Source organism: Aquila chrysaetos, chromosome 18, assembly GCF_900496995.4.
Source record: "Aquila chrysaetos chrysaetos chromosome 18, bAquChr1.4, whole genome shotgun sequence".
In the NCBI taxonomy this organism is placed as follows: domain Eukaryota; kingdom Metazoa; phylum Chordata; class Aves; order Accipitriformes; family Accipitridae; genus Aquila; species Aquila chrysaetos.
The window spans coordinates 13861747-13876362 of NC_044021.1; the positions used below are offsets into that span (position 1 = coordinate 13861747).

At 46.1% G+C, this 14616-nt stretch overlaps 1 protein-coding gene across 1 annotated transcript in view; it reads left to right on the top strand.

Moving 5' to 3' along the window:
* The first annotated feature begins 14114 nt into the window (after positions 1-14114).
* GMDS (GDP-mannose 4,6-dehydratase) overlaps positions 14115-14616 on the top strand; it is a 430504-nt gene continuing 430002 nt past the window's right edge. The window contains exon 1 of the mRNA XM_030041899.2: positions 14115-14479. Within this exon, the coding sequence (XP_029897759.1) occupies positions 14369-14479 (111 nt within the window). The 5' untranslated portion in view covers positions 14115-14368. The remainder of the gene's footprint in view (positions 14480-14616) is intronic.

Sequence of the window (14616 nt, forward strand, 5' to 3'; positions counted from 1 at the left end):
AAGTCCTTCTCAGTCTGAGCAAAGTAATTGGAAATAAGATTTCGAGAGCTGACTAGACCGAGGTAAGAAGCTGAATTCTGATGGCTACTTAAAAAGCCAAGTTCATTATTGCCAGGGTTTCTGCTGTGTCAGCTTGACCTGGAAGCTACATTTGGAACTAATACAGCGTGTATTTCAATATCTGCTTTGATCTATTTTCATGTTCTTCTCTGTGGGGATCTTCTCTGGAATGCCTCTCAGGTCTCACTCCTGAGTCAGCATATAAGCAATTAAGCAATTGCAGAGCTGTCTGGCAAAAGTTACTCGGAAATAATGATTAACTTTCTTGACTGGAGGTATTGAGTCAGATTAATATCCCAAAGAATTTCTGGATGCATCTTGCATGCTCCTTATGTACTGTGCTCTTTGGTTAGCGAATGGCCTTGCAGATCCTGCCCACAAAGCCAGGAGTTCTGCAAGCTGAATCCCAGTTTTTATTTGTTTCAGCAAAAGGAAGGATAGGAAGTGGAAACTAATTCTGGGCCAATTTGTATTTGGACTGGATATCCAGCCACCTCAAAAATGAAGCCAAATACAATGCAGAAGGGCAGTCTTTTACCCAACGAAAATACAGCCATCCATCCATCCACACCTACGCGTGGCTGAAGTTAGATAGGCCCCTCCAGTCTCACCAATGTTCTAATTAAAAAAAATAAGCAGGGCTTAAATTCCATTTATGTTTGTAGAATTGGAGGCCAAAAGGGACTAGATCATATGGTGTAACCTGTAAGTCACAGGCCATTAAATTTTACTCAGTTGCCCTGTTGAGCTCAATAACTTTTATTTGACTAAAGCACAGTTTGTGTTTTGGCTTCTAGTAAGGCAAGCAATCTTTATTTGAATGATAAAGAGGCAGAAACTATTATTTTTGTTTATGTGATTGGATGCATACATTGGTACATATATGTTCTTTTTTAGCATCTGAGAACCAGGTTTTAGCTTGGAGGGTATAATCCCCCAAGCAAGCAAGAACGTAACCTGTCACCCAGCTGACAAGACTCACAACATGATCAGTATCTTGCTGAGGAGAAGAGTAGGGGAGGGATGCTGAGGAGGGAGAGGAATGCACACACAGACACACCAGTCCTGGTTCAGCTCTGTCTCATGCACGCACACTCCTTTCAAGGTTTCCATTTAAAAAAAAAGAAAACAGGTCTTGTTATTAAGCCCCTAATTTGCACAAATACCTCAGATGTGTAATGTTTTCCAAACCACAGTTTAAAGGCTCACATAATTAACACAGCAATATAAACCACTGCTATTCTAGCTTAAAAAAAAAGACATGGCTGGTGTTAAAACGAGATTCAAAACCAACAGACTGAAAAAGTGAATCACTCATACATTGTGTAAGTTGATTTCAATGTTTTGTGTTTTATTAACACAATAATTTAATTATGTTATTTAATAAATTAACTAAAAATAAATTATATATGCTGATATACAGATGCAAAAATACAAACAACATCTTTTTGGAAGGCCCATTGACTGCTCTTAAAAAAGATAAAGAAATGAAGACTCTCCTTTTAACAGAAATGGGATGTCTTATGCTTCATACTTTATACTTTAAATCTTTTTAGAACTCCAGCTATAATTTGCTGGTTTACCAATACCCCACCTAGGATTCATTTTACATTATTTTTAGAAAACACTGCGAACGCTGCAGAACTTCCATGCACAGAGTTATGAATCAGTACATCTGAACAGCCACTGGAGAGCAGTCTTCAAGCTAGAGTTAAGCATATTGATCATAGTTCAGCTATATACCAATGAGATTTTAACTCATGCTGTATTTCAATTGCCCACATTTATGTATCTTCTGCCGGTCTGGCCAGCTATTGTTTCCTAGTTTCCTTCCCTACAGCTTGGATGGACTAAAATAGCCTGCAGAACTTCTGGAGGAAATATTTTAGAGCTCTATCCAGTAAAAGCTTGATATGAAGCCATTTAGCTTAATGAATGTCTTTCCATTGACTGGAGTAGTTTGCTTCCAATCTCATGGTTCACAGGCTCACTCTTTAAAGGACTACACTGAAGTTTGGGTTGATGAAATGAGATGACTATGTTATTTATTCCTTTTTATTCAGCCTGCCAAGCAGTGTATAGGTTACTGTAGTTTTTGTTGATCACTTCTCTGATGAACTTGAGAGAGACTCTGATTCAAAGTTCATGGAGCTCAGGAAGTGATAAATCTTGACCATCATGTTTGCTACACCAGGTGTAATACGGAGTCCAGGCAGCCTGCAATTTTTCCTTAAGCATGAACAGCCACCAGAACCCAAAGAGCAAGCCTGACTCTGCCAGCTGTGTTGAGGACTGAGACACTTGGAGAATTAATCTAAAGGAAGATACCTTGCTTTCTTATAATGAAAAAGATGATACATGTAACCTCATTATTTATAACCAATAATTTAATTCCTAATTTTTAAATGAGGTCTCTGTTTCCCTGGGTGGAGTTTGTACCTGCCAGAAGTTTGCCCAAAGAAAAACATGTTAAAATGTGGGTGTAAAATCTCATTTGGAAAAATGGAAACCCCCCCCCCAAGTAAATCTAAATACTCTTTTCTGTAGAGATGGTGTCCTTCACACTGTGCATTGCTGGCCATCTCATCCTAGTCAGCGGGAAGTTTGGTTGGATATCAGGATAAGGCCTTTACTAGAAGAATAATGCAGGCTAACAGTAAAAGTCCAACAGCTTAGAAGTATAATAACAATTTGGTTAAAAGTTCCAGGAGTCTCCTACAGGCTTTGTCAGACCTCTGTGGTTTCTGTTTAAAATTACAGCAGATTTTTTCCAGTGGAGCGTAGCAGCCGAATGTGCTAGCCCCGTGTGCAGAGTGGGAGGTTTCTCACATTTCCACCTTGCAGTCAGAAAGTTTTCTGGCGGCAAGAAGTGCTAATTTAACAAATTTCTTTCCAGTGCCGTTTTGCCAGCAGGCAACCAGAAACATCCCCAGGTATTCAAAGCAGAGGTGATGTCAGGAATGGAAAAAAGCAAACTTTATCCCAAGTAGCTTGAGGCCACTCTAGAGACTCTGTCCTGGGAGCCTCTGCTCGATTCCACAGAAAGCCAGTATCTGACCTGATACAGATTTGCGTTTAAATGAGTGTTGGCTCAGTGGCCATCAGGGAGCATAAAGCATATATATCATTTTGGATGTGGTCCCTGCATGTGTGACACAGAAAACCCACCTTGGTTAATCAGTTTCCTCCTGTCTATCTGCTTCCTTTTCCTTCTTTCTGTCCCTCAGTTCTTGTTCTCCCAGTTGCCAAAACAGTACTCGTCACAGAGTGGTGACAGGAACTTTCTATAAGTCTGATGAAATATCTTTCCCTATTTGACTCAGTGAGTTTAATATCCTGGTGTGAAAGGCAGAGCATAATTACAAAAGCATGCCCTTCTACCCAAGCCATAGGGATTTCTGTACAACTGCTGTTTGCCTGGCCAGAAGAGACAGCTCTTCAGAAACATCCTTGAAGGAAAGGAAAACAGGCTGAACGATGAGCAGGGGGGGATTCAAACAGATTAACCACCAGAATTAAGCAGATGCTTCTGCTAACCATCTGGCTTAGCCACCCTAATGGCTAATTTGATCCAGAAAGCAGAGACACTACCTCATAGTCTATAACCCATGAGTCAGTGAAAGCATCTGACAAAGATGATCACGTAATTATAGTCTCCAAAATTGTCAGACTTGTTGGTAGGGTCAGTGATGGGACAGGCTTAGCTGATGCTGTCACTTCCTTGCACACATGGGCCAATTGTGTCACCAAGGCTATAGTCAAACACTTCAGTATGATGGTTCAAGTTCTGCCAAACAAATCTTTCCTCACAGTTAACCAAGAAAAAAATTCTGTTTCAATAGTCATGTAGAGACTGTAAAACACTAATGAAAATACTGAACGTTTTGGGCCAGATTCTCTGGTGGTCCCTTGATGCTGGAGAGTCTAATGGGGGCAGGGGTTGCAGCAATGAAAAGTGGTAACAACCTCAGTTACACTCAGGGAGGTTATGGGTGTAGCACTGGAGACTACAATACAGAAAATGTGTCAGAAAGAGAGTTGTCGTTAGCAGATCTGGCCTCTGCACCCTATGGAAGCCAGAAATGAGGGTATTAGAAATGTCACTGCTAATCTACCCTTAAAAAAAAAAAAAACCAACCCACAACAAAAAAAACCCCAACATACCCGCATTGCTTATGGCAATAGCCTTGAGAGTATGAGTTGGTTAAAACCACACTGAGATTGAAAATACATATTTGGGATTTTTTTTCCTGAGGCTGTGGCTTATCAGTGGCCTTTCTTACATCAGCGCATGGCTGTCCTCTAAAATGCAACATGGGTCTGTCATTCTAGGGGAGTGCTGGGGAATTTGTTCTTTTGGTGCTATGGCAAACGAGCAACAGATGCTTTTATCTGGATTGCAAAGGCACTGCCCTCCCCAGTGGTTTGGCAGCTGGTGCTTGAGGCCAGCTCGGATCTGGTGCCGTTGCAGGACCTTGGATCACTGCTGGGGAAAGAGATGGGTGAGAAAAAGCTGTGGGAAGTGGGGGCCTGGTCCTCTTCACTTAGGACCTCTGTTCAAGCTAAGGCACTCACCCTTGGTCCCAGTGCCTGGCCACATGCCTCGTTGATCTGGATACTGGCTCTGACTTGCAGACTTGACATCCTGGCTTGACCTTGGCTCTGCCTCACGGCTACAGACTTGTCTGGTGAACTAGATTTGGCTAACCCTGGTTACTGTCACAGGACCTGCTCTGCTCTTCATTTTTGGGTGCTGTAATACTGCACCCCTTGTAAGTGAGGCTGTTGCTCGGCCAGCCTGGCTGTTGTCCTCAGCTCCCAGCCTTACCCCTGCTGCTCCCTGAAACTGGGGTTGTCACAAGTGTTTGTTCAGCTGTCAATTTTATTGCTGAAAAAAGTGTGGTGTCAAGCAATAGGCATGTGGTGAAATGGGTGAGGCGAGAGTAATCTATGGGACTTGGTCTACTACTCTCTGATTGCAGTTCTGCAACCTGTACATAACCCTGTTCTCCCAAAGTAGAGAGTCCTCTAAGAGCAGAATAAACCTTTGGCTGTAGTAGGATTAGCTAGTGCCATTTATGAGAGCTTGCCTGGCACTTGAAGAGTTGTGGGAAGTCAGTGGGACTCTTTGGTATTGACTCTGCGGAGGTCCCACTCCTATCAAAATACTGTAAGGCTGGAGGCAACCCTGAAGCATCAAGTAGAATGCCACTCATCCAGGGCAGGGTCAACTGTAGCAGGTTATTACTGATGAATATTCATCTAGTCTGTTATCAGAGAACTAAATGATGAAGCTGCCACAACCTGCCTATGCAAATCTGTTCCAGTGCTGCAGATCTTTAACATTAAAATTATTTTTCCCATGTTTAAATCTACTATATCTTGCCCTATCCATAATGAGCACAGAGAATACATTTCTCCCCAACTCTTTGTAGCAGCCTTTTATATATTTGAAGACTGTCCTGGTCCTTCCTTCCTGGACAATATCATCCTCTCTTATGCTTAAAGACCCCACTTTTTTTCCTATCTTTGCTTCCATGTCATGTTTTCTAGAATCATGATAATTTTCATGGGTCTCCTCCAGCCTCTCAACATCCAGCACCAAACACAATGCCCCAGTTGAGACCCTAATACTACATAACACATCAAGATTACTTCATGTATTTACAGATTATGCACCTGTATCTATACCGTGTTTGCCCATTTCAGCAACAATATGCTAACGTTGATTCCATTACAAGATTTATACTTCTTTCTACATCAGCATTCCTTATACAGTATTTTCGAAACTGATGAGTCCCCCACAAATGCAGTATTTTGCATTTCTCCCCGTTGAATTAATCTGTTTTTTTCCCACAGGCATTTTTTTTACTTTATCTAGGCCACCTTGCAGATAATTTTGATTTCTAATCTAACTTATCTGCATTCCCCCTCTGCTTCACAGAAATCTCTCTATTCCATCTTCTGGACTGTTAAAGAAAACACCACCTCATATAGACCCATTCCTTTGCTATTGATTTTAATCATCAGCCACTTTTTAGCAAAAAGCATTAAATAAGTTTTCTTTCAATGTCATCTGTTAATAGACTTACTCTTCCATTGACTAGTTCACTAACCCTGTTTTTCCTATTATTAATGCAGTGATAGAATGATTTCACAAGCAATGGTTGCTAGGACAAACATCTCATTGGCCTTTCTGATGTTGCTGCTCTGTGCTGTTGAAAATCCGTCTTTAGTACTCTGATATAGTTTCTACTTCCTGTATAATTTCCTCCTATGTTTGGGATCAAAGGGACCTAACCAAGTTGATTGCTTACTCTGCTTCCTGACCATCTTCTGCACCTGGAAAGTTTGCAGTTGCACCTTTAATGCCATTTCTTTCATGTTACATAGTTTCTTTTTAAATTCCCTTTTTTCCTTGGATCAGCCTTCCAGGAAATGTTACTTAACGACCCTCTGGATAACTGAAATCTGTCCTCCTGAAATCCCATTTGCTTTTACTGTAGTGTTGCCTCTTTCCAGTCCCAAGGAAATGTAAATTCTGTCATTTCCCCATCACTGGCACCCAAGTTCTGCTTTGACCAGCTCCACTACGTTCCTCTGTTTGTTGGTTTGACGCCAGCACTCTTTGCGACAAACCAAAAGAAGGGCCACGGGGGTCTGACTCTGTCAGCACCTAGCAAACAGTTAATGCATTGTAATAGGGGTAATAAAGAAGTAATGTTATGTATCATTCTTCTGGGTTTGGTCACAACTAATCACAGAACAATTTATCCCAGGCACGCAAGACTGGGAGACAGCTTTTACCCACTTGAAATATGCATGTTAAAAATAACAGCATTAATTCTTACCTTACCACTTAGCCACAAATAAAAGGCAAAGGAATATATAAAGAGTGTGAATAGCATATATCTAGCCAAACATGTGTTGTTACAAAAAACATAGTTCCAGCAATGTTAAGAGTCCCCTCTTGTCCATATCTTGGGTGTCTCTTTTTGTTCTGCTACTGATTCGTTCTATGTCTGGAGAGACAACTTGGAAAAGCAACCATTGATATTTTGACCCACCTTCTAAGAGAATAATCCAGACGAGGGGACAGTGAAGTGATGTTTTTATTTCCCTGCTAAAATTTTTTATAGCTTACTTCTTTCTCTGCTCTCTGCTATAGCCCTGAGTTCAGTGACAAGGAACAGATGCTCACTTACTGCTCCGTTTCAGTTAATTCTTTGAATAGCTAACGCTTGCTTAATGTGAACTCTCTTAACAGACACCATACCACTCTGTGACTGCATTGTTCTTTTCCCAAGGTGGTCTTTTTTATAGTGTGAGAAATACAGGGTTGTTGTTTTCTTTTCTGATTAGAAGTCTTTTGGACAAGATTTACATAAGGATTTGAGTGTATATTAGACTATATTTGTGTAAGGCCAGAAGAAAGAAGAGAACCCCTGTACTATATTCTGATGGATTTCAGAGAAGCAGTCTTTGATGTCCTCATTCATGGTAGTGAGTGGATGAATAGTTTCAACAGGGGTACAAACTCTGCTTTGTTCAAACTTACTCCCCATAAAGAAAATGGCAGTAACAAAAAGATGAATCTTGGCACACGTGTCAGGGCCACAGATGGAGATAAACAAGTGTGACTGTGTACATGTAATGCGAGTAGTGGCATGTGTGAAAAACCTGGCCTTCCAGTAGTTACTCTTTTCTCTTTCTTTAGGTAGACTTTTGAGGTTTATCACATAACTTTTAGTTCATTCTTAGACACCCTCTTCAGGGAAAAAGAAACCAAGTCCAGCAAATAAGATTTTAACCAGCCACATTTTTATATTGAGATTTCTCATCCCAGTCAGGCCCAGTGATTTCTTGTTGCTGTTTTTCAAACCTGTTAATTAAATTTTGACAGCATTCATTCTGTAAGGTATGTTTTTGATCACTGCTATCCTGCTGGAAGCACTGGATGTGATGACTCTCAAAGGGAGTGGGATGTTTGGGATTCAGCTTCCCTCTTTGGGACCTTCTCTAAAATACGCAAAGATGCTTGTCGGCTTTAGCAAAATTACGCTTTTATAGTTTTCTAAACTTCGACCGCTAGACTTCTTCTCAAAGAGCTGCCAACATCTCCCTTAAAAGTCTCATGGCTCCTTGTACATACTGAAATAATCATGTTGGGTAAAAATGTTTCTAGTCAGTCATGCACAGAGAATTCTCCTTCTCCTTCCAGTTAGGAACCCGTTTCTTCTCTCAGGTGTTTTAACTCCATTGGCTCCGGCCCAGCGAGCACGGGCTTACAAAGCTGTAAGGGACAATTGCATACACTAACACATTGCTGGGCCTGATGCTTTCTGTACTCATGGCTCTTCACCCCCTTCTGGGAATGAAAAGGGACTTTTATTTGGTGTTTCTTACAGAAACAATACCCACAATTAGGTACCTCCAGTGCTGGCTGAGATACAAAGGAACAATTGCTAATGATTTCCGCGCGCTTGAGGAACACGTTGCGCTGAGGGCTGGCTTGCTCGCAGACCACAAGCGGCGAGGTACTAGACTGTCACTGCCACGCTCTTTTTTAACAAAACAATTATTTCTCCTTGAGTCGGGGCTTGGCTTGGATCCCTGGCCGCTCGGCCCGAGCCCCGAGGGCGCCCACCGGCCTGGCTGTCCCTGCCTGCTGCTGGGCTCCCCGCACCCCGCTCGTGGGCCAGGGCCCCACGCCAGCCCGCGGGGCCGTCAGCCCCTGCCCCAGCACCGCTGCGGAAGGGCTGGTCTCCAGCTCCCCGCCGCCCTGCCGCTCTGCCTGAGGCTGCCGAACGTAGCCCGCCACCGCCGCGAGGCCCCTCTTGACCACACAGAAAACGTAACCAAGCTGAGAGGAGGAGGCCTGCCCCAGCCTTCCCTTGTGAAACAGTGAACGTGGGCAGGCTCCTTCCATTCCTCTGGCCCGGAAAGCGGCCTTTTCGGTGATCCAGAAGTGCAAAGCCCGCACAAAGCTCTGCCCGCATCCCCACTTCTTCTTGAGGCCCGTGCTGTTCCCGCACCGAGCACAGGAGGGATCGCGATGCGTGTGCCCGCTCGCGGTGCCGTTCCAGTCTCGAGTAAAACTTCCAGGCGCAAACCTTTAGGATGGAAACAAATGGTGGCACAATGCTCAGCCTGGATCCTGCTCTTCCATCAGTTTTACTGCAGGATAGCATCCTTTCACTGTAGTGCTGGAGATACATGTGAGAGAGGAGTGCGGCACTGGCACTGCCTTTGCCTTTGAAACACCATGCTGCGCAGAGTGCTGTAGAAATCACATCGTGACAGCACCAACGGGAGCTGGGTCTCTGCCTTTCAAAGGATGCATCTTTGCCAAGAAGTCAGCAAATCTGGCAAATCCTACCCGCCCCTTCAAAAGTAAGCAGGCAAGCACTTGCGAAGAGGAAAAGGAGGCTGCAAGTACTTTGTGGGCTGGGCACAGGCCATGAATGTTGAACACAAAAGAGCTCCAGCTGGGAGCCAGTACCGCCAGAAATTTTTTCACCCCCCCTTTGTAATTCTGAGTTGTGGCACTGATGTCTCAACTTCTCACAACTGCGTCTGCAGTCCTGTTGGAAGGTCCTATTGGAAAGAAATATGACAGTCTGCGGGGAGAGGTCTGAAATGCAAGATTTGTCAGATGCACAAAAACCACCTGAGAGGCAAGGGATATCAAAGCGCTGCTTATCTCCAGGCCCTGGCCTTGAGGCTCACCGTCCAGAACCACCCTCTGAATCCTCCCGGTTTTGCTCCACCTGCCAGTTGCCATGTCAGGGCATTGAGGTTGTGGGTCACTCCACATGCCCTCAAATATTCAAGCCAACACTTAGAAAAACAATTATGAGGCTTCCCCTCCATTCATCCTCTTGTCTCTGCCCACTCTTCATTTCTCTTTATTTCCTCATGAGATCTGGTGCTCTTCCCTCTGCAACTGCTTACTCTCACTCCAACATCTGCACCTTCTTTCACATCGCGATGGATCACCCCTGGGGTTCCCCTTCCCTCCTCTTCCACATCCCTTTCCACAGCTCTTTAGCTCTGTGAAGTCAATGAATGCTATCATTTTCTGCCATTACTTTAAAACAGCAAGTAGAAAAAGAAAAAGAAACTCTTTCTATAGTACCTTCTTCTGGGCCTACCACAGTGCCCTCACTTGCCTGCCTGTATAAACTAAAAGCTCCTCAGGAAGGAAAGTGCGCTCAGATGCACTATCCATCCTCCACTGGCTCCCTTTCTGCAGGCTCCGAACCAGCTCTGGTGGGGTTTTGAACAATCCCTAGATGCCACCATGGACTTCACAGCCGGGGACAGGATCCAAAGTATTTGGTAACTGAAGGTGAGCGAAGTACAATGTATTCTGGCCAAGGGTCGTCTCTGATCACTGGCCACTGCTTTGATGGAATTCATGGCAGCATGATGCAGAAGTTGCCTGAACTAGTGGATGCTGATCATTCAGAAGAGCCTCAGGGAAAGACAAATAACCAGTTTTCCCCTTTGTTGCACTGAGTGATGCAGAGAAAGCGGGCTTCACTCGGCCCAGTGACAAATTCTAACTCCTGTACAGAACAGGATACAGCGGTATCACGTTGACTTCTACCGCAGCTACGCTAGTATGGGTGACATTATTAATGAAATAATACTAAGGATACCTTTGTCCCACAGTGAGTAACACCAGTGTTTTAAATCAGTAATTTTTATTTCTGGAGTTAAAGTAAGGTTACATCTTTCCTGCAAGCACTTACAATGGATTCACATGAGATTCTTAAACCTCACACAGCTACCTTTCCAAATCCCAATCAGCAGTGCGGCCACATCCCCATTCAAACACTGAGCTCATGAGAATTGTAATGTATGTGGTAATCAAGTGTAATAAAATGTCAGTGTGTGGATGTTCTCCCTCCTTTTCCCTTTCCCTTAACATTTAAGATGGTAATTTTTGTAATCTAATACACTTCAGTCTTTTCCTCCTATTATTCCTTTCTTCCTTACTCTCAGCAACATTTCTCTTTAATTTTCCCTCTCTGCTTCCTTTTTGCTCATTTTCCATTATTTCCTAGTTTAACCAGTTTGACTTCAGTCAGCTGTGCTCTCCATCCTTCTTTCCCTGTGATGCATGTTTTCATCTACCGCCACCAAGCAAATTTCTTCACATCTGTCCTATCTCTTTCTCCCCAGTTCTTGGGGTGACAGCTTTAAAGGTAACGCCGCACATGCTATTCTTTTTGTTTTCTCAGAGCTTGTTGGGCATAAAACTTTTACTGGACACCCATGCTCACACATGCATCTCCTCTTACAGGGATTCAAGGGGGCTGGAAGGACAGATGCGTGTCAGTCTGCTGTCTCCTCTTCACATGAGGGCCTTGCCAGTTTTAGAGGCCAAAGCCAGGTCCACACAGATGCGTTAAAAAGCGATTACAGTGTGGGCAGACATAGCTTTAAGTTAGGTAGCACATGCAATGGTACAGGTGCTGGAGGCAGCAAGAAGACATCAGTGCAGGCTAGCGCTCAGAGTGAATATTAATTCCGGGGTCCCTGGGGGCTGCTGGTCCAGTTTTCAGCTACAGTCTGTCATAAATTGCTGTCGACACCAGAGCAACTTAGGTAAAATCTAGTACCTGTGCCACAATGGAGCCTTCAGTCTCTTCTGTAAACGTACCTTGGAAGACTTTGGTGACAGAACAGTCTTTGTGCATTAAACCTGGAATGTGCCCCAGTGCATGCCAGGGGCAGACCTAGCAGGATTATGGTAGCTGGCTAACAGTGTCTGCAACTACTACTGCCAGCCTTATAAATGGAACAGAAATTTAAACAGGTTAAAGGCTTTTTTTTTTTTTTTTTTTTTCCTTCAGTCAGCTGGAACCTGAACTGGGCTGCATCCTGTCTGGCTTCATCTGCCTGTTTCTAGTATTAGTATTGACCAAAAATACAAGTATGAACCCTGCTAAAGTGTTCTCAGCACAGTCTGGCTGAGACGCTCCCATTGCAAAAGTGACACAGATTGCAGAGTCTTTTGTTCTGAATCACTCGGGAGTGCACGTGATGAGGAAGGAAAGCTATTGCTCTGAAGAGGGGAAGAGCCCAAGGTGCCTGTCACCTGAGAGTACAATCATAGGACAAGGTGGTCATTCAATGATGTACTTGATTAATCAGGCGAGTTATGAAAGGTGTGAACCGGCTTCCCCCCTCGGGTGCAGTGCTTTTGGGAATAACAGTCAAGAAAATTGCTACATCTGCAAAATAGTTCTTGTGGGATATTGGACAACTGAGGTAGGAGAAATTCTGTTTGGAAAAAGTGACCAGAAAAAGCCTCTTAGCTGCACATGGAGGCCCCAGTGATGGGGACTCTCCTTCTAGTCCAGCTTCAGGACTTGCATTGTCAGCCCTACTCACCGCTTTCTTGAGCAGAACACAGAAAGGCGGCAAACTTTACTTTGGACTACATTTAATGGACTGCCAGCAAAAGCTAGAAATGACAAGCTTACCTGGCTACATAAAGGACAATTTTTAATGTTGTAGCTCATGCATTGCTTTATGTAGCTCTGATCTAGCAGGAGAGGGAATGATCTATACAAATAAGTAAATAAAGAAAACTTGGTCCTAACTCCCTCTACTCTCAAATCCTAAGTTTTAAAACAAAAATAAGTTTTGTGCCTTATTTCTGGTGTACAGAGTCCTGAAACTCCCAGAATTTTGTCTTTTTGTGTCTCCAGTGTCATTTTAAAACTGAGAGGGTGGCATTCATATTGTTTGTGGTGTCCCTCCTCTTCGGAATCTGAGATTGTACACCCAGAAAGCAATCACTAGTGGAATGAAATCAGTTTGCAGAAGTACCCGCCAACGTTGCTGACTTTATAAAACGGCATGTGCCCGGGAAAAGGCTTTGGAAACAAGACGCAGAAATGGTATGATTGGGATGACACCGTGACACAATACAGTTTCTCCATTCCATCACAGATTACAGGGCTGCAAGGAGAGGATTTAAACTGAGAGCACGGGGAGCTATGTGCAAGAACGCATTCAGGATTTCAGAGTAGAGTTCCAGTTTAAAGGCAGTATGCTGCCAAACTCCGCATCTTTTTTTTAATGTATTATGGCCTTTCAATGACACCAGGTAACTTTTGACTACATGCTGTAATAATCCATAATAATAGTAAAATTATAGTAATACGATCGTCTGCATATGCAGCGGTCCCACCATCCAAGCATACAACGAGGTGTGACAGCCTTCGGGGATGCAATTCGGGTAACGTAACAGGAACACACGGCCAGGCCCCTTCTTCCTTGCAGGTAGAGCGGCATGCTGCCTCAGTAAAAGAGGGGGCTGATTCGGCGTTTCATCGGGAGAAGAAATATCTATTATCAATCCCTTTTCCAGAAGTCCATGGGTCATTTACAAGCAAGTACTTCCACAAGGGGGAAAGCCCAGGAGGACCAGCTGCGCGACGCTTTGTCTCCCTGACGGCCGGAGCACCCTCTGCCTCGCAGGGAGTCGGTTTTGATCTGGAGCTGCCTGCTGCAGCTGGGGCACTCCCGGGTTTGCTCTCTGACGCCGAACACAGCCGGTAGCCCCGCGGGCCGGGCAGCTGGCCCGGCGGGGCGGTGACGGGCCCGGGGGCTGCGGGCCCCTACGGTTGCCCGCCGGGGCCTTAATTCGCCCCGCTCCTCCACGCCGCAGGGGGCGCTGTGCGCTCCGTGCCGCCGGCGCCCGCGGCGGGGCGGGGCCGCGGCCCGCTCCGCTCATCTCACGTGGCGCCGCCGTCGCATTCCTCCTCCCTCCTCCCCGACACGCGGTCAGGAAGTCGGCGGCTCCGCCCCTCCGCTGCCCGCTCTCAACCAATCACCGCGCCCGCCTTCGTACGCGGCGCGCCGCGCCTCCCGTTCCTTTAAGGAAGTGCCTGGGCTTCTGATTGGCTGCGGGGCCGAGGCGGGGCGGGGCGAGGCGCGGGGAGGAGTGGCTAAAGCGGAGCGCGAGCTTGAGCCGCCCGGCGGGTGCAGTGCGCCTGCGCGGGGGCCGGGCCGGCGGCGGCTGGGGCTGCACCTGCGGCCGCCGCGGGGCGGGGCGGGAGTCGCCGGCGGGCAGCGAGCGCGGAAATGCGGCAGCGGCGGCCGGAGCGGCGGAGGTAGCCCGCGGGTGGCGGCAGCTCATGTGCGAGCCGCGCTCGGGGCGGTATAGCGTCCTCCCCTCCGTGCCCGCCCCCGGCGCCGGGAGCCTGTTCCCGGCGGCCGCGCCTCCACCCCGGGTTATCTCCGCACCTGGGCCGCGCCCGCAGCCTCCGTCGCCGCCGCCGGGAGGATGGCGGCACAGCCGGCGGCGGAGGCGTGTGCCTGCGCCGCGGCACCGGGAGATGACGGCGAAGAGATGAACGGCAGGAAGGTGGCTCTCATCACCGGCATCACCGGGCAGGTAACGGTGGGGGCTCCCCTCGTTCCCGGGCTTTCCTCGCAGCCGCGACGGAGGGCTTGGCGTGGGGCTGCCGGCCGCGTTCGCGTTTGCAGGCAGCGGCCACCCTCCCTCCCTCCGTCCATCCTTCTCTCCCTCCC